We start from the raw sequence: 23,428 nt of genomic DNA on the forward strand, positions 1-23,428 counted from the left end.
CAGTACTGGGGGGTTCATAGCAGATGAGCAAAGCTGCTGAGGGAGAAATGGAACATAGGATTTGGAGGCTGACAGATACCATAGCGATAATGATGCTATGAACAGATGCTCAGTAAGAAAGAAAGGCTGTGCTGTTTGAAATGTAGGAGATTTCAGGTTGAACAGTCTTCTTAACTGTGAGACTCCTCACAGGCTTCACTGTAAAGCCCATGCATCGTGAGTCTCCAAGAGAGATGGCAGGCTTCTTTGACCACATGGGCCCCTTATCGCAGAAATGGCTGCCTTGGAACCATCTCTGGACAGTGCTGATCAAGGTAAGCAGTCATCTCAGAGAAGTTAAGCAATTGATCTAGGGTCAGGAGAATAGGTGGTAGCACAGGAGAATGCCAGAGCCCCAACAGAGTCTAGTTTAAAGGAAAATCTCCCGTTGGGTAGTGTTACTCACTGAGGTTCCATGGGAAGACCTCTGTCCCTTCAGTCAGAAACCCTAAGTCCGGGGGCGCCTGGGTGGCTCAGTCAGTTAAGTGTCTGACTCAATCTCAGCTCAGGTCATGATCTCAGGGTTGTGAGTTCAAGTCCACATTGGACTCCGTACTGGGTGTGGAGCTTGCTTTAAAAAAAAAAGAGAGGGGCGCCTGGGTGGCTCAGTCGGTTAAGTACCGGACTTCAGTTCAGGTCATGATCTCACAGTTCGTGGGTTCGAGTTCCATCTTGGGCTCTGTGCTGACAGCTCATTGCCTGGAGCCTGCTTTCGATTCTATGTCTCCCTCTCTCTCTGCCCCTCCCCTGATTGCACTCTGTCTCTCTGTCTCTCAAAAACAAGTAAATGTTAAAAAGAAAAAAAGAAAGAAAAAGAAAGAAAGAAGGAAGGAAGGAAGGAAACTTGAAGGCTGGTCTTAGGCTGCACATTTTCAGACATTCCCTGTATTGTCTGGCAAGTGGGGATAGTAAAAACTGTATAGCCCTATTTTTAAAAAAAAATTTTTTTTTTATGTTTATTTTTGAGACAGAGAGAGACAGAGCATGAACGAGGGAGGGTCAGAGAGAGAGAGAGACACAGAATCTGAAGGAGGATCCAGGCTCTGAGCTGTCAGCACAGAGCCCGACGCGGGGCTCGAACTCACGGACCATGAGATCATGACCTGAGCCGAAGTTGGCCGCTTAACCGACTGGGCCACCCAGGCGCCCCTGTCTAGCCCTATTAACAACTGATGTAAGGAACAACTAAAATGGATATGAAAGTAGTTTATAAACCTTGAATTCTACAAGGATGATGATTTATTGTGTCTTTCAGCGCTTAGCGCCACCTTTTCTTCAGTATTGAGAACACCTTGTCTGGAATGTGCATCTTGAATAAAGTGAAAGACTTTGGAACAATGGATATAAGTACAAAGATACAGGTGCCTGCTAATTTTTTTCAGGAAGGGCCTCTGGCTTGCACTGACTTTCCTTCTTGCCATGATGGGGGATGCTTTCTCAAAGGCACTTGTAGCTTTTCTCTTCCTAAGCTTTAGGGCTATATTGTAGCGTATCTCTGCCTACTTCCGCTTTGCTCTAGTGCTCCATGGTTTGGACCCTTGGGTCAAGGTGGTTTTGAAGTAGAGTCACTTACTATTGTCATCCATGTTGCCTTACTCTCTGTGGCCTGGGAGTACCGGGTTCAGGTGTGGTCTGTGGTCAGGCATTATATGACGAAAGGACCAGAGGATTTATCTGCTGTGATACCCTCTCCAGTTTCACCACCCTTAGTCATCATTTTACTTGGGGCGTGGATATGTATGTTCCAGAAGCTTTTCCACCCCCCTGCAACTTATGGGAGGGATAAATTGTCTCAATGTTTTCTTCTGGTGCTTTTGACCATGAACTCTTAGACCTGGAGTAGATTGGTTATCAAATAGCCTAAGGAGAGAGGAGGTGATATGTAATTTACGTAAGATCCAGGAAATGAAGGAAGACATGTTGCCAGGAGCTGTGTTTCCAGCTAGACCTTAAGTTTCACAATCCTTTATGCAAAAAAAGGGCATCTTTTAGGTGTTGCTTAATGGAATTATCCGGTGAATCGGTGACAGAACCAGTGACAGAACCAGAAGCCGCTTCAGCCCAGTCCCCCTAATCGAAAAACTAATGGGGTTAGATCACGCCCCAGTTCTATCTTGAGTACGGGAATTTTGCTTTTGAGATGGCTTAAATGCTTTGAATTCCTCAGCAGAGAAATTATAGATGTACAGATAATGAGACGAAGGGTTTCCCAATCCCCGTGTCCAACCTCATGAGTTTGCAGTCACATCCACATGCTCTCCCGATCTCTTAGCTGTTTATTGGGTTTCCGTGACCAAGAAAATGTCACCCGCGCTACTGTCTGGGGATTCAGCTGTATTAGCTTCATTGTTACAATCTTCTCTTTAGTCATATGTCTATTTATCCATGTACCAGTCTTTTTTGAGGGCCTACTTAGTGCAAGGCATCGCTTGGTATTCTGAGGGACACAGAAGTGAAAGACCTCTTGCCTTTAAGTTGCTTCTACTTTAGAGGAGGAGTTAGGCCTGAGAATAAATCATTTTGCTGAGCTTATGAGCACATAAAAGAGTGGGCGGATTTTCCACAACCAAGATGGTCTCTGTTTGGACAGTGCGAATAATCACTCTTACGACCTTGCATCTAGAGGGCCCGATGAGCTACTTCCAGGACTCAGAGTTGAGGTGCCTTTAATAAAAGGACTTTGCTGTTAGCCCTTTCTGTGGACCTGCCACCATTGCAGCCGTGTTCCTGCCTGAAGTGGATCCCATCTCTCTTTGTCTTGCTCAAAGTTGCAACAAAAGGGAAAGATGAAATCAGATTTAGTGGAGACCTTGAAGACTAATTTTCCTAATGGAGTTACATCTGAGTGTGATCAGGTACTGGATGTGACCCTTGTCCCTCATTTTGTTCTTATTCCAATCTTCAGTTTAGAGAGCGGTTTGGGAAGAGACATGAAACGTGTTGGGGGTGGGTGGGTGGGTGGGGAGACAGCAGCGAGCCAGAGCGTGCTGATTTGCATGTAATTCTTGGTTCCTTGCTGGTTTAGTTTGGGTTGAACTGTTTTCAGGGCAGGAAAAACGAATCTGGCATTTCGGTACAAAAACAAACAAGGCTGCTGTTGTACTTGATAAAGCTGGAGTTGCAGATCCAGTGGCAGCCCATTAACTCAGTGACAGCGGTGAGTTTCAGAGACCCCTGCACTCTCCAGAGAAGGCAGTAGATGTCCATTTAGGAAGGCAATAAATATTTGTGGAGTGATTGATTGTCAACACAGTAGGATTTGCTTGTTGGGGGGGAGGAAAGCCAGAAACCTTAGGACGCTGTTGTTAAACTGGTTCAGCTTCTGCTACTTTCTCTCTTTCTTTTTTTTTCTCAGACAAGATAGCTGGGTCAGAACTTAACTACCTAGAGGAATTTTCTTGAGATTCCATCATCCCCTTCTGCTTCTTTTATTTCTCTCTCTCTATTTAATAGACCTTTGAAATAGGTATATTCCCTCCACCTCCTCCACCCCCAGAGGGAACAAGAGCAACTCCAAGATGTAAACAAGCAAAAAGAGAGCCTAAGATACTATGTAAACTAGAAATTCCTGTCCTTGCTATTCATGGCGCTACCGTAGTCATCAGAAAGAACAAATGTGCTGGTCAGAGGTACTCTGCGAAGACACAGCGTGTGTGGGGCCTCTACCTGCTCCCTCCAGCCACTCTCTGCCCCATCTTGTGCCTTTCTCAGATGCCCCATGTGTCCTTGTTTCCATGTTTTGGGCTATACTTGGCTCTGCTTACCATGCTCCTCTTCCTACCCCTACCGTACATGTTATTTTAGTACCCGAATCTCTGTCTCTCTCTTCTTTTTTCATGTTTATGTTTGAGAGAAAAAGAGCGTGAGCTGGGGAGGGGCGGAGAGCCCCCCTCCAGGGCCAGACGAGTTCAGCCAAGAGTGCATCCTCCTCATCGCGCTGCGACAGCCAGGGTGGCTGGATGTGACTGTGACTTTCTGGGTCACAAATGAGGTGCAAGTGATGACTACAATATCCAAATACCGTCACCATGCATGTTTAAGCCATTTTCGAGTAAAAAAGTCCTGGTTGAAGTGCTAGCTCCACTGCCTACGAGCTGTGTGTCCTTGAATGAGTTACCTAACTTCACTGAAGTTCCCGGTTTTCACCTGTAAGGAATGAGATAGCAACATACATTAGAGTACTCCCTCTCTGAAATGTATCATTTGATGTTTAGCAAGTGATTGCGTACTATAGTTAAGAGCTGTTTGCCCAGCTGTCTTCCTGGGAAGGCTCAATAGTGGGAAAGCAGCCATAGGTTTGTTTTGTTTTGTTTTTTAATTTTTTTTTTAAGTAGTGTTTATGGCCAGTGTGGGGCTCAAACTCAAGACCCTGAGATCAAGAGTCGCATGCTCTTCCGACTGAACCAGCCAGCCGCCCCTACATCCATAGACACCCTACAAGGCACCCCTACAAGCCCTGTGACTTGTAGAACTCCTTGTCCTAGTCAGAAACCAGGAAAGGTGTGTTTTCTTGTCTCAGCAGGCCTGCTACACGTCGGCCTTTGTCCAGCCCCAGGACACAGATAAGCTAATGTTCTTGGTTTCTGGCAGCTAAGCAGTCCTTAGCATTTCTATTTGGCAAAGTTCTGCAAATCTTTGTTTTGGGTTTGGAATGCTTCCCATGGCATTCCCCAAAATAATTACTTCAGGATCCTTTTACTGATGCCCAGCCTCACATCCATGACATGCCTTGGTTGGACTTTTCTTGTGGCACTCACATTGGTTTAGGCTTGGAGCTTGTATCTGCTTCTGGGGGTTTTGTTGGTTTTGTGCTTTGTTTTGTTTTTTGTTGTTGTAGGGTTTTTGTTGTTGTTGTTGTTGTTTTTGAGTCCAAACTGGAAGGCATTTAAACGTGCCTATGCCCAGCCTGAGAAAGATAAGAATGATCTCTCATCTTAGATGTTCTGTGTCTGCCTAGCAGCCTCTGCTCCAAAGCTCCTGGAAGTAAAAACGGCCTTAGGTCTGGAGATTATCTCCTATCCTAGAAACCTGGCAGTTGCTGTCCTGTTCTGACAAAACCCTTTCTTCACATTCCTTGATTGTGAAATTAGAAACCCCGCACTCTCAGCCCTAGTCTCCTTCAGCCTCATCCGGCCATGACACGGTGTGGGAACAGTTCCCCAGGCTACCTGAGATCCAAGGCATGAAAGGTCTTCTGTTCCAGCTTGCTCCTTGTGTGGAGCCCATTTGTGTCCTGGGAATGGATGAGAACTTTAGGGCTTTCCCAGTCATTCACCTCCTAGAACTCTGGCTCCAAAGAGGGCCAGAATGGGTGACTGGGGCCTAAGGGCATTGTCCATGTTCCAGAATACTAAACTGGTGTGTCAGTCTTCTAAAACAAGGTTCTGGGGGTGGGAGGGGGCGGTGCTTGGGTGGCTCAACTTTGGCGTCCTGACTTTGCCTCAGGTCATGATCTGGCAGTTTGTGAGTTCAAGCCCCTTCCTGACAGCTGAATGCCTGGAGCCTGCTTCGGATTCTGTGTCTCCCTCTTTCTCTGCCCCTCCCTCTCTCACCCTCGCCTTCTCTCTCTCTCTCACTCTCTCTCTGTCTCTCAAAAAAACAAATAAACATTAAAAAATTAAAAAGAAAATAAAACAAGGTTCTGGGGCACTGACCAGGATCTGCATGTCTGCTCAGTGTTCAGCTGACCCTCAGTTCTGGTGTTTGCCCCATTGGTAACTTTTGGTCTAGTATCATGACTCCTTTATTATTGTCAAGGAAAGAGCCTTTGGAGCTAGAGACTTAATTCAAATCCTTACTCTCCCATGGCCAGCTGTGTGACCTGGGGCAAGGTGTCCATATGTCTTGGCTTCTGCAACAGAACAGGGGTAATACCTACATCATAAGTTTATTGTGGTTGTTAAGTGAGATGTGGGTTAAATGGAGTTCTTAGCACAGAGTCTGGCTCATTGTCAGTACTGAAAAAATAACTCTCCCCACCTCCATCCCAGAATTTAAAGATTATAAATGTATAGGCTGCCTAGAAAAACATTGCCAAAAGACTCCTAAATCAGCTGCAGTGAAAGGATGAATTCCATTAGCCATGTGTATATCCACTGTTGTAGTATGTCTTCTTAAATAATAAATTAATCAGAATCCAAAGGGTTTCAGCATTACTATCTTTGGGGGGTTTCTAAATTGAGGAAGAGAATGTTGGTCAGTGGAAGGATGGCGGATGGCTCAGACATTGATTGCTTGGAGCCATAAACAGTTGTTAAACTGCAACATTTTGACAACATAATCCTGCTTAATTCTGGTTAGTGTGACTTCCTTTTTTTTTTTTTTTTTTAAGCTGTTGAATTCAGCATTGAATTAGATTCTTCATTGTCAGGCAGATGACTAAAATCGTAGAAGGATTTGATTTACCTTTAGTCTATAATGTATGAGCCTGGGTCACTTACATAACAAAAGAACTCCTTTTGGGGCACCTGGGTGGTTCAGTCCTTTGAGTGGTTTGAGCGTCCGTTTGAGTGTCCGACTTCAGCTCAGGGCATGATCTCGCGGTTTGTGAGTTCGAGCCCCGCGTCCGGCTCTGTGCTGACAGCTCGGAGCCTGGAGTCTGCTTCGGATTCTGTGTCTCCTTTCTGTGCCCCTTCCCCGCTTGTGCGCGCATGCATGCGCACTCTCTCTCTCTCTCAAAAATAAATAAATGTAAAAAAAAAAAAAAGAACCCCTTTTTTCCCAGACTAGTAGAAATTGCTGATGATCATCTGGCTTCTGAAATCCAAAGGCTTACTACTTTGTCACTGAGTTATGGTAACTTGGCAAAAAGTGAACTTGCCTTCCTGGGGATGCCCACATTTGTCAGTTCAATCTCTTTTTCTTCTCACCTCCCCCAAATCTCAGTGCTCAATGAGGATTAGTCAGCAAAGGGCAGGAGGCAAGGATTAGGAGATTAGTGAGAAAGAAGTCATGATCAGCAATCACTTTGTTGGAGTATGTGATACTGTGCTAGGTGTAATGCATTGAGTTTAATACTGCCTTATACACAGGATTTTATAATCTTACAAGAAGATAAAAGTAGACAGCTCCTGATTAGAAACACTGCTTTGGGTTACATCCATAAAAGGAAGATGATTCATTAGGGGAAAATCGGGAAGCCTATGATGCAATTTTGATAATTTAGATTGAACTTTTACAAAATTATTTTTGGATTTCTAGTAATTTTGCTGCAATTGCACTTATCCAGAGATCACTGCTGCTGAATATTATTTAGAAATGTGGAATGTTTCCATAGCCCATCAGACCAAGGGCCCTTGAGTATTTTGCTCCTGGTGGTGTCCCCAGCACCTAGAACAGTGCCTGGCACACTTGTGGGTGTTCAGTAGGCATGGGATGAATGAATAAGTACACTAACGCCATGGTACTCTTTCCAGAGAATTGAGGTGCCACACTATCTTACTAGGTTAAGTTCAGACCAGCATTACCCACGAAGGGCTGCGGATGCCCTTTCCTCCAGTTTGGCTAACAAAAGTCATAATGCTGCATGCGTTTTGTGGTGGTCAGTGGTTGCCAGGGAACTGAGGAAATGAAAGGAGGGTGTTGAAAGCTGTGCCTTGATACCCAGGCCTGCCTGTCTCTTGTTCTCCTGTCTGCTGATTTGGCCTGTGTGTGAGGGTGGGAGCCAGGCATATGTGATAGCCTCTGTGGCTGTGTCTTGACAATACACGTTTGCTGAAGAATGGCTTCCTAGTCCCAAAACACCTGCAGCAGCAGAAGCCGCTTCTCTCCACACATCACTCCTCTTCTCTTGTCCGTAGCAACGAGGCTGCGATTCATTCTTTTTCCTGAGCCTCCAGGAAATGGCTCAGCTTGCCTGGCTCATTCATTTCCTTGTCAGGAAAGTCAGTGCAACCTTGACCATCAGTGGGAGACCTGCAGCAAGCACATCGTGTGTCCGGCTGGACTCACTAACGATCGAAAAGTACTTTTGGCAACACACCATGCTGTAAGTGTTGTGTACTGCCAATTTATTGTCCGAGGTGGGGGTGAGAGATGCTAATTTGTAAAGAGTCATTTCTGATGTACCTGGGTCGTGCCCAGCACAGTGCCACTCCTGTGGAGGCGTTCGGTGAATAGCACTGGAAGAAAACTGTTGCAGAAAATAAAAAGAAAGGTGAGATATACATGGTTTGAGTGATGGGAAATATAATTAATTTGCAGCCTAAGAAGTTATTAGAGAGTAACTTTGGATTTATAAAGTCCTCCAAAAGGAGTCATTTCTGCAAGTACGGATCCAAACATGAACCTTTTGTTCTTTGTTAGTGTTGTCTTTGCTAGAGGATTCAGGGCCAGAGAGAGCGGCTGTGACCTGCTGTGTAGGGAAGGTTGGCCAGATGAGAGCTGGCCTACACCACCGACTAGGAAAAGTCAGATCAGGACACCAGCCCCAGGGCCTTTGCTCCTTGTGCAAAGCTTGCTGTTAGCCATTTTCTCCATAAACTGAGCTTAGAGAAGAAAGCATGACAAACCTAGGGTGGTGAACTTTTCAGAAGCAAGAGTTGGTTTAAATATAGATGATCTGCTTTACTGGCAACTTGGAGGCTGCCGTGGGACTTGTTGTACCTTTTGTAAGACAAGTGAGGAAAGATGTTGGCACCTGTACATGCGCAGTTTGTTTATGAAATATAAACTCTCCTGTAGAAGTGAGGGCTCAAGAGGTCAGCGTCCGAGGTAGCATGTCCTACCTTAGTGGGGGGGGAAAGTGCCTCACCAAGCCCTCCCTGCCGATTGCCTCAATCTCTAGAGAAAGTCGGGACAGCCAGACCTAATGCACTGTTATTTACTGAGCACTGACTCTGGCGGGCGTGGCGGCAGGAAAGTTTCTGTGAAACTGAAAATCACTGGGCTTGATTTTCTTTCCCAAGGAGAGGAAACAATAGCTCAAGAGTTCTAGAGTCCAGTCCTTATTCAGTTTATTGGATTCAGATTGGATTTATATGCACCCTGGCCGAGGGGAGCTGATGGGAGCAGCCCCGTCCTCCTCTGGTCTCAGGCTCCAGTGCTAGGTGGGTCCAGGGCTGGCCATCGTGGGTTTGCAGCACATCCTTCTCAGTATTCCACAGCAGCTGTCTGGAGTTTTTTCTGCTGTGCCTGAACTGATGTCATTTCCCCCTTGGCAGACAGCTTGGGTTTTGCTGCGTCTGAGATATGTCACGAGAAGGTGGGGGTGGGTCGGAGCCAGGCAGGGGGAGTAGCGAGGACAGCAGGAGGGAGAGCGCCTGCCTGGTCCCAGGACTCTGTTTACTTTCTCTTCTTTGCTAAGGAAGGCTGGTTCACTGGGACCGCGGAGCACGCAGGCCCACCAGGGGAAATGCTCAGTCCAAGACCTTAACTTTTAAAAGCCCTTTGTTCCAAACGTTAGTGTGGACGATGCTCTTGCAGGATGCCTTTCCTTTTGGGTCTTAGACAGGTAACTGAACTGGTTATCCGTGGATCGGGTTTGGGCAGGGAAGAAGGGTGGGAGCTGGTTTGTTGTACTGCTGTTTGGGCGGAGGGAACCTTTGAGAAAATGTCTCGCAGCTAGAGCAGGCCAACTCCCATGCAGAAATTTCTAGTCCTCCCTGCTTGTGTGCTAGTTGCTCCTTACTTCCAGAGCCACCGTATTCTTAACCCCCTGCATCCCTGAGGTCTCTCTGGGGCCAGCCATTCTGATTTTCCGTTAGATACCGGAAAGCCGTTTCCAAAGCCTTCTAGAGGAAACAGCTGAGGGGAGAGGCTGGGGAGGAGGATAGGCAGAGTAGATTCTTGATCCAAACTGCTTTTATTCCTTCTCCATTTTGATTTGGCTAGTTAGCAGAGATTTCTTCACAGTTTTGTCGTTCTAAAGGGATTCTGAGTGAGGGGAGGGGAATCATCTGAAGGGAAGGGCTCGCAGAGGCTTTCTCCTTATAGGCATGTGGTCAGGGCTGTGTGGCTGAGGGACATCCTGGATATCTCTGAGGGCTGGGGATGGGATTGGCCACATTTTGGCCCTCTTGACAGACTTTTTAAAGTCAACAGACCCCTGTGGCAGAGTCTTGATTGCTTTGTGAACTGCTGTTTGAAGGAGGGGCACTAAATTATAGCCCATAACCTAGTGTGGAATGAGAAAACAGTAGCAAGCGACCAACTGCTGTCTGCTGAGAACACAGCTGTTGCCAACTATTTGTTCCAGGGCTTCTGAGAGTTGGCCACCCCATCCCCCTTTGGTCAGAGAGGCTTGTCTGTATCGGAATGTGTAACTGTAACCATTGGCGGCTGTAAGAGGGGGTGGGGACAGACACACACCCTCTGCTGCCTGTTCCTGGGTGAGGAAAAGCCACAGATGAGATCAAACCAGAAGCCTTAGAGAGTCGCTGCTAGGGACTGCCTCATTAGTCTCACTGTTAGAAAAGTGCTGGGTGAGCAAATCTCCCTTGGGTTGCCCAAAATTCTTTAAGTGTCTCCGAAAAGCTCACTCCGTATATACCATCAGTGCTCTGTTCAGTGTCCCTTTGGTGCAGCTGATGGAGAGGGGGCATTTGAGCACCCCCCTCTGCCCCCCAAGAAAGGCTGTCCTTTTAACCTATGGGCCCTGGTAGGGATTTTGAGCAGCATTGGAAATAGGATGGATGAAGCATCCCATGCACGCATGTCAGATGTCAGGGGCAGAGGGGTGTTTCCACCCCTCATGATAGGGTAGAAGGAGCAGGACTGGGGAGCCAGAAAGGCCTGTGTCCATATCCTGGCTCCCCCAGGGTCTTGAGAAGGCCACTTAATAACTTTGAACCTCATCTTGGAAATTGCCGTGTAAAACCTGCTGGAAGAGTTATTGAGAGGGTTTCACAAAATAGTATATTAAAAACATGAACACCTGGGCTGGCAGTGAGTAGGCATGCAGTAAAAATGTAACCATTATTTTTATGTTACTCATCCTGAGGAATGTGAGAGTGAGAGCGAGAGTGCAGGAGTACAGAAAACTAGAAGCGGGAGGACCAGAGGTGAAGGGTGTAGTGGACAGGCCTCCCAGCATGAGCGGACTGAGGGGTGGGAGGCCGTCACTTCCTATACCTGTGTGCGGTTAATCTTGGATGGATATTGAGGAGACAAGAAGAGGAGGGCCCCTGTCCCATCACCTCCACTCAGCTGAGTGAGAGGGTACAGTGGTAGGTCAAGTGAGGGGCTGGCTTGGTGGTCCTGGGGAGCATCTCAGAGGATCAGCAGCAGGTGAATCTTCAGCTCTTGTTTCTGAACAGATCCCTGGTGGAAGGCTGAACTAGAAGACCTCTTAAAGACCTTTTCTGCCCTTCTGTGACTCAAACCTTGCCTGTAAAAACTTTGACTGTTTTTGATTACATAATTTTGTATATTTCTAGCATTTCTGTGTCTGTCAGTGTAACTACATTCTTTATTGGAGCTGTGGAAAAGCTAGCTTTCTAAATATTACTTGGTGATAATTCTGTTTTTGAGAAGTGACACAGGGGGTACCTGGGTAGCTCATTCGGTTAAGCATCCGACTTCGGCTCAGGTCACAATTTCACGGTTTGTGGGTTCAAGCCCCATGTCAAGCTCTGTGCTGACAGCCTGGAACCTGCTTCAAATTCTGTGTCTCCCTCTGTCTCTGCCCTTCCCCCCCCCCCAAAATAAAATAAATATAAAAAAATGTTTTTAAAATGAACAGAAGAATACATATGCTACTGGTCTTCATCATATATAGTGTGTATGTACTTTCATGCTTTTTTTTTTTTCTCAATCCACATAACAACCCTGTCTTATGTGGTAGTGTTCTTCTGTTTTTTTCAGAAGTGCATACTAGGGCTTACAGAAGGTAAGCCATTTGCCTAGAGTTGCTCAGCTAGCTAGGGATATGGTAATTTAAGTTTTCTTTCTTCTTTTTAAACCCCGGTCTTCTGATTCCAAAGCCTGGAGTTTTTCTCACTACCTAGACTGCTTTGCCCAATGCCTGTGTGAGTAGAGTAGGATTATTGTATTGTTTTCGTTGAGGCATATTTTCTGAAGGTTGTTTCTGGGAGGCCCAGGTACTAGATAAGACACTGCTTGTGCCTATTTGCATCTTTCTCTATGGAATACTCTCCTGCACGCAACATCTACTGAATAATGCCACTGCAAGTAGATTTGCACACTTAATGAATGCGGACCTGACACAAAGGATGCAAAGATAAATAAAGCACAACCCTTACTTCCTAGGAGCTCACACTCTAATGCAGTGGTTCTCAAAATGCATAGAAATCACCTGGGAGTGGGGCTTATTACAATGTAGATTTTGTAGGTCTGGGGCCAACCAGGAATATGCATTTCTATGAAGTTCCCCAGGTGGTTTTGACTCTGCTGGTTTCTGGCAATTTGAGAACGACCTTGCCGCCCGCCTCCGCCCTCCCCCCCCCCCCCCCTTAGGTTTAGTAGCATGGAAATAACCCCATGATAATGTGCTGAGACTATAACAGGATTGCCCAGGACCTAGGACAGCAGAAGGTGGGAAAACATCTCATTCAAATGGCTGGAGGAGAGGGGTGTGCATGAAAGGCTTTCCTGAGAAGGTGATATCTGATCTGAGTCTTGAAGGGTGAGTAGGAGTCTACCAGACATGTGATCTGGGGAAAGCATTCCAGACAGATCAGGTTAGGAGTGTCGTTTTTGTTTTCTCCTGCAGATGAGAAGGGAAACTGTTGTCTATGACTCTTAGTATTAAGTATGCCTGAGGCAAGACAAGGACTTTGGCTCACCAACTATTGACATCCTTTGTGACTCAGAGAAGGAGGAAAGCATTCGGGCCCTTCAGTCTAATAATGAGAGTGGCATGAATTCAGTGTCTGTAAGGGGCAGAGAAGCTGTAGGCTGTATTAGTTCTTCCATGCAAGGGACAGTTAGGACAGTTAGGACAGTTCATTGGAAGCTAGCATCGACTAAAGAACAGTCTTTTTGTGCTTAGAGGAGCTCAAGTTCAGAAAAGAGTTACCTGTTGAACTTTCTGGATTTGGTACGACGTACCAGAGGGTAGATACACCACACAATTGAGCATGTTATCCCTTTATTAACCAGTGAGATCAGAAAATGAGTTTTCTGGTTAAGAGAGAATCCGTCATGTAAACCTAACAGATGGATTACTGAATTTCAGAGAATAAGATTGTAACAGAACATTCTTAGTCTGCTAATTTGAATGAATGCTAGTTCATGTTTGATTCAGAAGGCATTGATTTCATAACGTGGGAGGATTCTTAGGACCGACATGCTCTATCTGAAAAGGACGGTGCATGTATTCCATTCAAAGCATGTTGTAGATTCAGAGAGACATGCACTCTATCCCTGCCCTCAACGGGCCTACGGTCAGGTAGGGGAAGTCGAGGCGCAGGTAATTGGAACACTTGGCGGGTGGTGGTGAGCGCCATTAGGGACAGCGTGCCGCAAGTTCACAGGTGTGTGGGGGGGTGGCTTTCTGTTGGTGGCCCTGTCTACAGTCCAGTAAGTAGTCTCAGTGGTTGTACTGCAGGTGTGTGGGAGGACCAGTTGATGGCAACTGCTGGCCGACGGAGTCCAGGCTAGATCTATCAAGACGATAATTTGGGTTTTTTGTTTGGTTTTGTTTTTAAAGTATTTATTTTGAGAGAGAGGGTGCATGTGCAAGCTGGGCCGTGGGGGAAGAGGGACAGAGAGAATCCCAAGCAGGCTCTGTGCTGTCAGCGCAGAGCCGGACACGGGGCTCCATCTCAGGATCCGTGAGATCATGACCTGAGCTGAGATCAAGAATTGGATGCTTAACTGCCTCACCAACTGAGCCACCCAGGAGCCCCTCAAGATGATGATTTGTATCTTGCCCCACAGAGTGTTGCTTTCTCTGTGGGAGGGGCCCACTGTCCTCCAAATTGTCCTCACCGAAATGAGATGATCGCTGATACTGGAAAAGAGCAGACTGGAGTGCTCTTGCCGGTGTTGGAACATGTCACGGACAAGAGGCTCCTGGCCCAAGGGGCTGTTTGTATTCTGGAAACTGGGAGCTGGTACCAGAGGCCCTCGATTGGTCTGATGCTGAATGTAACAGGGCAACCAAAATGTCGAAGCCCAGTTACTCCCTGGGCATAATATGAGATCTTAGGGTCTCATAAGGACAACACTGAAAACCCCACGGTATACACCAGCCTAAAGCTGCAGGCTGGGAGCCATGACTCGGGAGAGAGAGGAGGGAATTTGCCAACTTCTAGTTTAACCCCCAAACTGCTGAATATTAGCCAACATTACGTCACACCTTTGTTGTTTCATCATGACAGCCACCATGAGGTGGGAGGCTCCTTTCTGTTGCGAGGAAACTGAAACTTGAGGTTTTTATCTATTTAGTATCACACAGCTAGCTAATGTGTGGCCATGGTGGCACCGGCGGCCAGGTCTGAGAGAACAGTGTTGTCTCCCTCTTGTGTACTGCTCTGTATGGTACCTGTACCAAAATCTGCCAGACCTTCTCGCTGTGTGCCCTGTGCTCTGCAAAAGACTAAGTATTGAGTCCTGGTCACCCTCAGCCTCTCGTGTGTGCTTTAGCCTCTCTCTACCAGGTTCAGGGCAAATTAAGCAAGACCCTGCTTGGAAAGGAACTGTCTGTATATAATGCAGGAGACACCAAGGTGAGGCTTGTCGTTTGTACTACAAGAGGCTGAAGCCAAAATCCTTATTGGCACTGATGTGTAAAAATCTTGTGACAGCTCCATAGAGCACTTGAGTTCCCCCACTGTCGCTAAAGGTAAGAAAGGGTGATTCTCCTCTTGGCCCTTTCAGATGGATTTTTAAACCCCCAACCATCTCTGTTGCAAGAAGCTGCATTTGGAGAGCAGTGTGGCTTGTTTTTCATCACACTCCTGTTATCAAAGCAAAGAGAAACCAGTGGACTGGACAGTCACTTAGTGGAAAAGAAGAATGGATCTGCTGATTTTGAAACTTTTATCCGGGGTGGAGCCAAAGAAAACATTCACTTCCTCCAGTGATATCCCACGAGTTGGATCCACCCCCTCCCGCCCCTTTTCCTTGAAGAGGTAAATTTTAGTCCAGGAGAACAATCATTTGGGGCTACTTAAAAAAACTGCTAGAAAATTCCTTTTTCTGCCCCAGTTCCCTAGCAGCCAGGTACCAAGTTTCTTAACTCTCCCTCCCTGGCCCTTCCTGACTCTGTTTGTTGCTAATTTATAGCAGCAGTGATTTGAAACAGCTCTTCACGTTGACTTGCTTTAGCCATTTCTGTGTTCCTTTGTAGCCATCGCTTCTCTGGGCAGGGGCTCAACTGGACTTGAATCCTGGACCTCGTAAGGGGCATCAGATGCTGGTTGCTGGAAATGGTGATTCAGTCCTAGGAGGCTACTTGCTTGACCTATCTTGCTCTTTTAACTGAGAGAGGAAGGGGTAGGGGAAAGCTGTATGCATTTCAGGAGAAAGAGACATGCTTTGAGAATGGCTGGAGTATAACGTGGTGACTTCTTTTCCTAAAAGTGGCTTCGGGTTTGCTGAGACTATGTTGTACATAAGGCATTGGTTCCCTTGGATCAAGGAGGCCAGAAAATTTTTATTGTTTGGTTCTCTTGCTTACCATACATATTCTCAAGTTCTTCCACTGAACCGTGACACATGGTTTCGTTCTTGGTTTCAGATACTGCCCATCTGATCATGTGGCTTTCATCAAGGGTTTGGAAATTCCTGGTTGTGTACCAGGCAGTGGCGTGAATACCTGCGAACTCCCACTCCTCCGGGTGTGGCTCTGGCGTGTGGTGGGGAGGCCCAGGATAGGCCAGGGCAGGCTGCCAACAAAAATAGAAAGTGTTATCAATTCCCTGTCTCCAGGTGAGGTTCTGGATTTATGGGCCAGCTCAGATTGTGCTGGGTTACTGTAAACCTGTCATAGCCAGAGAGCCAATGGGTAGGTCTCTCAGCAGTCATGCAAAAGCACATCACCACAGCCTTGGCCTTACCCCTGGAGAATCCCTTCATGCCACTGCTTGTACCGTTGTAGCTAAGAGGCACAGGGAGCACGGGGGAGGACTAGCCCCTGGGGTTCCTTGACTCTTAGCAGGATCAGCACTTTCTGAAGATTTTTGCATGTCTGATCCTTTGCTAAGGCAGGTGCACTTGTGAGATTGACATCACTCTTGCTCCTGGGGAATTTACAGGGTGGTTGGGGAGCCCATGAGGCAATCAGGCAAGAAGCCCGGATAGAACACGATTCTGCCCTAAATCGTATGGTGCAGTTTGGCTGGAACAGTGGATCTAAACTAGGGGCAATTTTCCACCTCTACCTAGGGGACATTTGGCAGTGTCTGGGTGGTGTTAGTTGTCACAACTGGGAGGTAGGGTGTTGCTACCAGCTTCTAGTGAATAGAGGCCAAGGTTGCTGTTCAACATCCTACAATGCGTGGGATGGTCTCTGCACAAAGAATTAGCTGGCTCCAAGTGCCAGTACTGCCAAGGCAGAGAAACTCTGGGCTAGACATTACTGATGCGTAGTGCATCCGCTTTGCTTAGGGAGCAGTCACAGAAGTCACAGGCCTTAGAGAAAATGGACTGAAATGTTTTAATACAGGGAAAATATGTGTACTTCTCACTGCATTGCAAGCAATCTGTGTTAACTACCTGCCCAGAGATTAAGAATCTTGACATCTTGGTTGCCCCTAATCAGCAGGTGCTATGTCTTGGGAAGGACAGAAATAGAGTTAATTTTTTATGGTGAGTAGCTAAGATTAAGCCCTTCTGGCACTGGCATTTTATCTCTTACTCTGAATAATCTGGATAACCACTTTCAGAAGGATGGGATCTCACTAGTGCCCAAATAATAACTTTATACAGTTTAAAGAATAATTAGGCTACCGTTATTTCAATAACAGGCCATATGTCAAACCAGGTGCCTGTTGCTGTGGCTTAGGCTTATTGTAATCTATCTCTGATAATGCAGTAAATTCCCCCTTTTCTAAGTCATCTGGCGTCTCCTTTAATCTTTAAGTGTAAGGTCTTAGAGTTCAGCAAGTTCTTTAAAGTTATTCAGAGCCCTTTGGAGACATAGCCTCTGGATCCTAAAGATTGTTTGTTTTGTTTTTTTAAATCTTGTATCTGCTTCCAGAGAGACCATTTTTAATGTGACACTTTGTCCCAGGTAGAAGTCAATAGTTTCCTTGAACAATGTCAAATGTTTTTTATTGCCAGTAAATCTCTGGAACTGGTCTCGAGACAGACAGCAGACAAGACAGTCACGTTGTTATTTCTTTTGCTCCCAACAAAAGCCACTTTTGGGATGGAACTGCTGAGAAAAAAAATGGGATTAAATTTAGAATTTTGCTTAAAGTAAGGAATACCTCTGAGACACCACATGTGCTTCTCTGTCAAATGAAACTGTGATGAGTCTCTTTTAAAGCACACCAGTGATAAGTCAACTCGTACTTTCAATATTTCAAATACCTTTGAAAATGATACCTCTTTCTGGGCAAAGAAGTGAGTATTTTATTTGATCAAGAGCCATTTTTGGGGTGCCTGGGTGGCTCAGTCAGTTAAGCGTCCAACTTCGGCTCAGGTCATTACCTCGCAGCTTGCTAGTTCGAGCCCCGCGTCAGGCTCTGTGCTGACAGCTCAGAGCCTGCAGCCTGCTTTGGATTCTGTGTCTCCCTCTCTCACTACTCCTACCCCCCACTCTCTCTCTCTCGCTCTCTCTTTCAAAAATAAATAAACATTAAAAAATTTAAAAAAAAAAGAGCCATTTTCAAGATTTAGCAAAGACTTTGATGAGCTGGAAGTTAGTCATAGAAAGAACACTGGCCCAAAAGTAAGAAGACCAGGGTTTCCACAGCCCCGATTCTGTCATCTGTAGTCTTATTAGGCTAAGTGGCAGTTCCTTATCTCTGAGATAGGGTAGTAGCACTTCTGACCTCTTGCAGGGTGCTGGATGTTAATTTCAAATGAGAGGCTGGCTGTTAAAGAAGCTTGAAAACCTTGAAAGTTCTATATAAATGTGTATTTTGTATATATTAATTTTATGTGTGTGTCTTGTGTATATATCATCCTTGCTCCAAATTAGGACCTGGAGGCTTTGCCACCTTATAAATCATTAAAAAAAGAATGAATCCTGCTGATTAGGTTGTACTTAATTAAGGTACACAATAAACCTGAATATTTCAGTAAGATTTTCAGCAATAAGAACTGAAATATCAACTTTTAATCAAAAAAAATTTTTTTAATGATTATTTTTGAGAGAGACAGTGCACGAGCGGGGGAGGGGCAAAGAGAGAGGGAGACACAGAATCTGAAGCAGGCTGCAAGCTCCAGGCTGTCAGCACAGAGCCTGATGCAGGGCTTGAACTCACAAACTGCGAGATCATAACCTGAGCCGAAGTCAGAGGCTTAACTGACTGAGCCACCCAGGTGCCCCTCAACTGTTTTTTGTTGTTTTTTTTTAAACCTAGCAGTTTGGTTATTACAAAGTTCCTCAAAGGCAAAGTCCATATCTTATCTGTCGTTTTTGTACCTGTCAGCATCTAGCATGAAAGTTTGGGATAACCCCTAAGCATTAAAATTCTTTCCACTAAAATTTGGGCTTTAGATCCAGAAAACTTGTTCTAGCTGTGTGACTTTTCTCAGTTCCTATATGTAAAACATAGCATAGGTAACAATGCCCAGCTGAATACTTGATAAACAACACAGTCACTGGGAAGAATTTGGTTGAGTGTCCAACCTGTTGAGTGTCAGGAAGTTTTCCTGATTGTCCAGAGACACTTCCCTCGTACAGTGAAGAGGGGCCCTCCTCTTTGTCTAGATCCCTGTTTTACATGTTGTGTGTAAGGTGTTGCTTGAGCCTCAGTGTGGAAAGTTAATATGTCTGCTGTTTATGTTTGAGTCTCTGCGGCATGCCTTAACCTCAAGGTGAGGAGATGAACATCTATTACTGAACTTGAGAGCAGGAGGAGCTAATCAGATGCCCACACGGGCCAGGCAGTGACAGCTTGAGTTAAGCAGATGGGCTTCGTGGACAGCAGGGATTGTGGGGGAGGCTGAGGTGGAGCCAGAGCCCATGTACATCTGTGAGCCAACCTAATATGCTGCTAAGGGATTGTGGGCCCGGAATTTGCAAGAGAAGCTGGAAATCTGATTTCTGTATGACTCCTTTTCATTTGAAAATGTTGACAATTAGGGACTTGCCTATGGTTCCTGCCATAGCTTGCTTGTCTCAGATTGCAGTTCTCTCCTATTCTTGAGTAACCCTGTTTTTGCTGGTAAAAAAAAAAAAAAAAAAAAAAAAAAAATTGTCTGTTAATTCCATTTTTTAAAAAGTTGAAAAACAAAGTTACCATGTGGGCCTAGAACTCCTTAGTGGGCCCATTGTGGTCTGAGGGCCACCACTGGCAATCCTTGCTTTCAAGCAGGAGGCAGCCACACAGTATGGGAAGGAAAGAATCTGCCCTCATGGGATCAACTGTGGACACATACATGATAGGTGGCTGCATCGTCCTCCTGCCTGAGTGCCACCTGCTCCGTTGAGTGCTACCTGCCCCTCGCCCCTTAGCTCTGCATCAGCCCTTGCTAAAGATGCCACACTTCTCAGTGCATTTGTTCCGTGGTAGAAGAGGCCAGTGATGAGGGATTGCTGGGGATACCTCAAGGCAAGACTGCCTTTCCTTCTAAGTGTCCAGGGGTGAAAGAATTGCACAGTAACCCAATGTCCTGAGCTGATGCAGCCAGCAGACCCCCATGGGCTTGCATGTGCTGGGACATCGGCAAGTAGCCTTTAATAAAACCATGGAATATGTTGCAACTTCCGATCTGTGCTCTGGGATTTTCCTACCAGGGTCAAGTGGCTTTTTCTGAGTTTGTTATTCAGGTTCCTAATAGCAACACAGGAAATAGATTTTAATTTCTTTGTTGGCTGCTCTGTTTGGGGGCTATTTAATGAGGATCCACTTTGCAATGCAGCAGGACTGGTGTGGATACGAGTGTACCTGTTACTCTTGTAAAAAAATTTATGATCTATTTTATATATATATATATATATATATATATATATATATATATATATATATATATATATTTTTTATGGAGTGAGGCAAAAAGCATATGAATAATTTTATATGTCTTGATTCTATATGTTGATTCATATACATTTATATGTCTTGGCTACCCTTGGGGGTAACTTTTGGGATGTGTTTGGGATTGTAGGAAAAGAATATTAGACCATTCCACTTTTAGAGGGCAAGAACCACGTATATTGTACTCTTTTATAAATCTAGAGCAATGGTTCTCAAACTTGAATATATATGAGGTGAGCCCTTAGAAGTTCTTAATCTATGTTCTGAAATACCCCAGGCAATTTTTGGGCCTGCAGACCACACTTTAGGAAATACGTCTCTGTTTTGTTGCGTGTTTTTATCTAAGTGTCTTCATTGCTACTTTGAGACAAATTCATTATTTGTGAGATGCCATGATTTGTTCTGATTCACTGTGTTGTCTTTCCTCAGATTCTTGGTGGTCCCCAGACAGAATTGTTCCAGGAGGCCCTCACAGGTTAAAGTAAATGCATCCTTGTCCCTGCGACAGCAAGGGTTCCCCAGCACTGCCCTTCAACAGTATACACTTCAGCCGCATCTTGAAGCAGCAGCTGCCCACATTGGTTCTAGGCTTTTCTTAAGTGTTACGAGCTCCAGTCTTTGGCTTTACCCTTTATGGTACTTTGTAGCTAGAGGGTGGGGAGACTGGGTGCTCTCAAGCCTAGGGAACTGAAGGCTAGAGGCCTTAGGGGTCAAGCATACTATCAAATGTGAGGAATGAGGCTGAGTCTTACCAGATTAGATTTATTGGCTTGTTTAGGGGAACCTGCCCGGGCTATTTGTCCTTTTGGAAAATTACTGAACTCAACCAAATAGCCTAAAAATTCATGCCTAATACCTTAGTGCATACAAAGCAGAGCCTTGGTTCTTGGCAATGGCTTACCCTTTTATCAGAAAGGATGAGACTGAGTTCTTTTAGGTAGTAAAGCTCAAAAGAGTAATTGTCATGTATAGTTTATATTGTGAAGGATACAAAAGTAGTATGTGACAAGGGAGCCTGGGTAGCTCAGTCGGTTAAGTGTCCAACTTCAGCTCAGGTCATGTTCTCATGGTTCATGAGTTTGAGCCCCACGTCGGGCTCTGTGGTGACAGCTCAGAGCCTGGGGCCTTCTTCAGATTCTGTGTCTCCCTCTCTCTCTGCCCCTCCATGTCTCATTCTCTCTCTCTCTCTCTTTCTCTCAAAAAAACCCCAAAACATTAAAAAGTAGTCTGTGACAATCCCCGCCATCAAAAGGAGGTTAGACTAATATGTGGGAAACAGTGGGTCAGGACTCCTACTGGATCATTCCTCTGCCTGAGCTTCCTTTCCTTCATCCCCAACTCTTCTACAGCCTTCTTACATCCAATTCAAAATGTGTGCTCTTGGACGATTCTATTTCCCTCAGCTTTTCAAGCAGCCTTAAAACCATTGGTATTAGAGAAAAACTGATATTAACTTTCTTACTGTAAAAATAAAGGTGTAAATTCACAAAACTTTGTGGGTAGAGTGCTTTTTACGATCACCTACAAATCTTTTTTTAAGGACCTGGGCCTAAAAGTGCTGCATTTTCAGAATTTGAAAGTTCTATCTAAGGTAGAATAAAAATAACTGATTCTGTGTTAAAGTTGCTTGCTGTCTTTTCTCATTTAGCCATTTCAAATCTGTCTTATTTATGAAGACTTTGTTGTCCTTTGGTTACAGAGCATTACCAAAATCAGGTAGAACTTCAGTCTAGTAGATGTATAGTGCTAGAATTTGGTCTGTTCTCTGGAAAGCTATTTCTGGTTCAGGACTGGAAGGAAAGTTGATTTTGTTACTAATTATGTAGTAGCAGCCACAAGGCAGGGAGACCAAAAAAGGGGGAAGGGGGCCCCCAGTTGGAAAGTAATTGTAAGAGTTGCAAAAATAGGGGTGCCTGGGTGGCACAGTTGGTGGAGTGCCTGACTTTAGCTCAGGTCACGATCTCACGGTTTTTGGGTTCAAGTCCGAGTCAGTCTCTGTCCTTACAGCTCAGAACCTGGAGCCCGTTTCTGATTCTGTGTTTCCCTTTCTCTCTGCCTCTCAAAAATAAATAAATGTTTAAAATTTAAAAAAAAAAACTGTTGCAAAAATAGGGGTGCCTGTGTGGTGCAGTTGGTTAAGCATCTGAGTCTTGGTCTCTGCTCAGGTCATGATCTCACAGTTTGTCAGTTCGAGCCCTGCATCGGGCTCTGCGTTGATGGCTCTGAGCCTGCTTGGGATTCTGTCTCTCCTCTCTGCTTCTCCCCTGCTTGTGCGTGTGCATGCTCTCTCTCAAAATAAATAAACCTAAAAGTGTTGAAAAATATTTTGATATTGTTCAAATATCCCGCAACATTATAGCCAACAACGAATTTACCAGCTATGGTATTTTGGCTGTTATTTTAACTGTTGTGCAAGTCATATGAGGCATGGCCTCTTTCTACATTCTCAGCTCTTCTTTTCACTCTATTCTGCCTGAGATTCACTGTACTCAGCCACACTAGCCTTCTTCCTTTTCCTTGAGTGCACCAAACTCATTCCTCCATTGGTGTCTTTGCCTGTACTTGACATTGCCTTTGCCTGGAACACTGTTCCCACAGGTCTCCTTACTCTGGACTCCTTCTCATCATTCAAAGCTCATTCAACTCCTATGTTACCTGACTGCCCCATCAAAAACCTTTTGTCCTAGGGGTGCCTGGGTGGCTCAGTTGGTTAAGCATCCAACTCTTGATTTCAGCTCAGGTCATGATCTCATGGTTTCATGAGATCGAGTCCCATGTCAGTCTCTGTGCTAACAGAGAGGAGCCTGCTTGGGATTCTCTCTCTCTCTCTCTCTCTCTCTCTCTCTCTCTCTCTCTCTCTCTTCTCTCTGTGCCCCCTCCCACTCATGCTTTCTCTGTCTCTCTCAAAATAAATAAATAAAACTTTGAAAAAGCATCAGCAACATAAAAAACCCTTTTGTCCTATTCTGTTTTATATTCTCCTGGAGATTATTACTCTTTTAAATTGTAATTTCACTTGTTAATTTTCATTCTTCTCTGCTTGAACATATTTAGGATTTTTTTGTCTTTGTTGCTCTATAGTTTCAAACAGTGTGCCCAGGTATGAGTGTATTATTGTCTGAAAATTCCATTATCTTTTTTTTTTAATTTGTTTTTAACTTTAAATCCAAGTTAGATAACATATAGTATAATAGTGATTTCAGGAATAGAATTTATTGATACCTTTATCACTTACATATAACACCCAGTGCTCATCCCAGCAAGTGTCCTCTTTAATTGCCTTTTGCCCATTTAGCCCAACCCCCCACCCAAAACCCCTCCAGCAACCCTCAGTT

At 45.2% G+C, this 23,428-nt stretch overlaps 1 protein-coding gene and 1 non-coding gene across 5 annotated transcripts in view; one reads left to right on the forward strand and one right to left on the reverse strand.

Moving 5' to 3' along the window:
• WBP1L (WW domain binding protein 1 like) overlaps positions 1–23,428 on the forward strand; it is a 60,619-nt gene that overhangs the window by 13,566 nt on the left and 23,625 nt on the right. Inside the window, exon 1 of one of the 4 annotated variants that reach the window (XM_058697619.1) lies at positions 1,221–2,894. The exons of 2 other annotated variants lie outside the window; for them this stretch is intronic. In XM_058697619.1, coding sequence (XP_058553602.1) covers positions 2,826–2,894 — 69 coding nt within the window. In that variant the 5' untranslated portion in view covers positions 1,221–2,825. Of the gene's footprint in view, positions 1–1,220; positions 2,895–8,975; positions 9,491–23,428 lie in introns of those variants that run through there. One more of the 4 variants, XM_058697621.1, reaches the window with a different exon arrangement.
• On the reverse strand, positions 3,404–3,484 carry LOC131493757 (small nucleolar RNA SNORD20). Its single transcript, XR_009252843.1, has one exon. It is a non-coding gene; the product is annotated as a small nucleolar RNA SNORD20 (small nucleolar RNA).

This window comes from Neofelis nebulosa, chromosome 13 (genome assembly GCF_028018385.1).
Source record: "Neofelis nebulosa isolate mNeoNeb1 chromosome 13, mNeoNeb1.pri, whole genome shotgun sequence".
Lineage (NCBI taxonomy): Eukaryota > Metazoa > Chordata > Mammalia > Carnivora > Felidae > Neofelis > Neofelis nebulosa.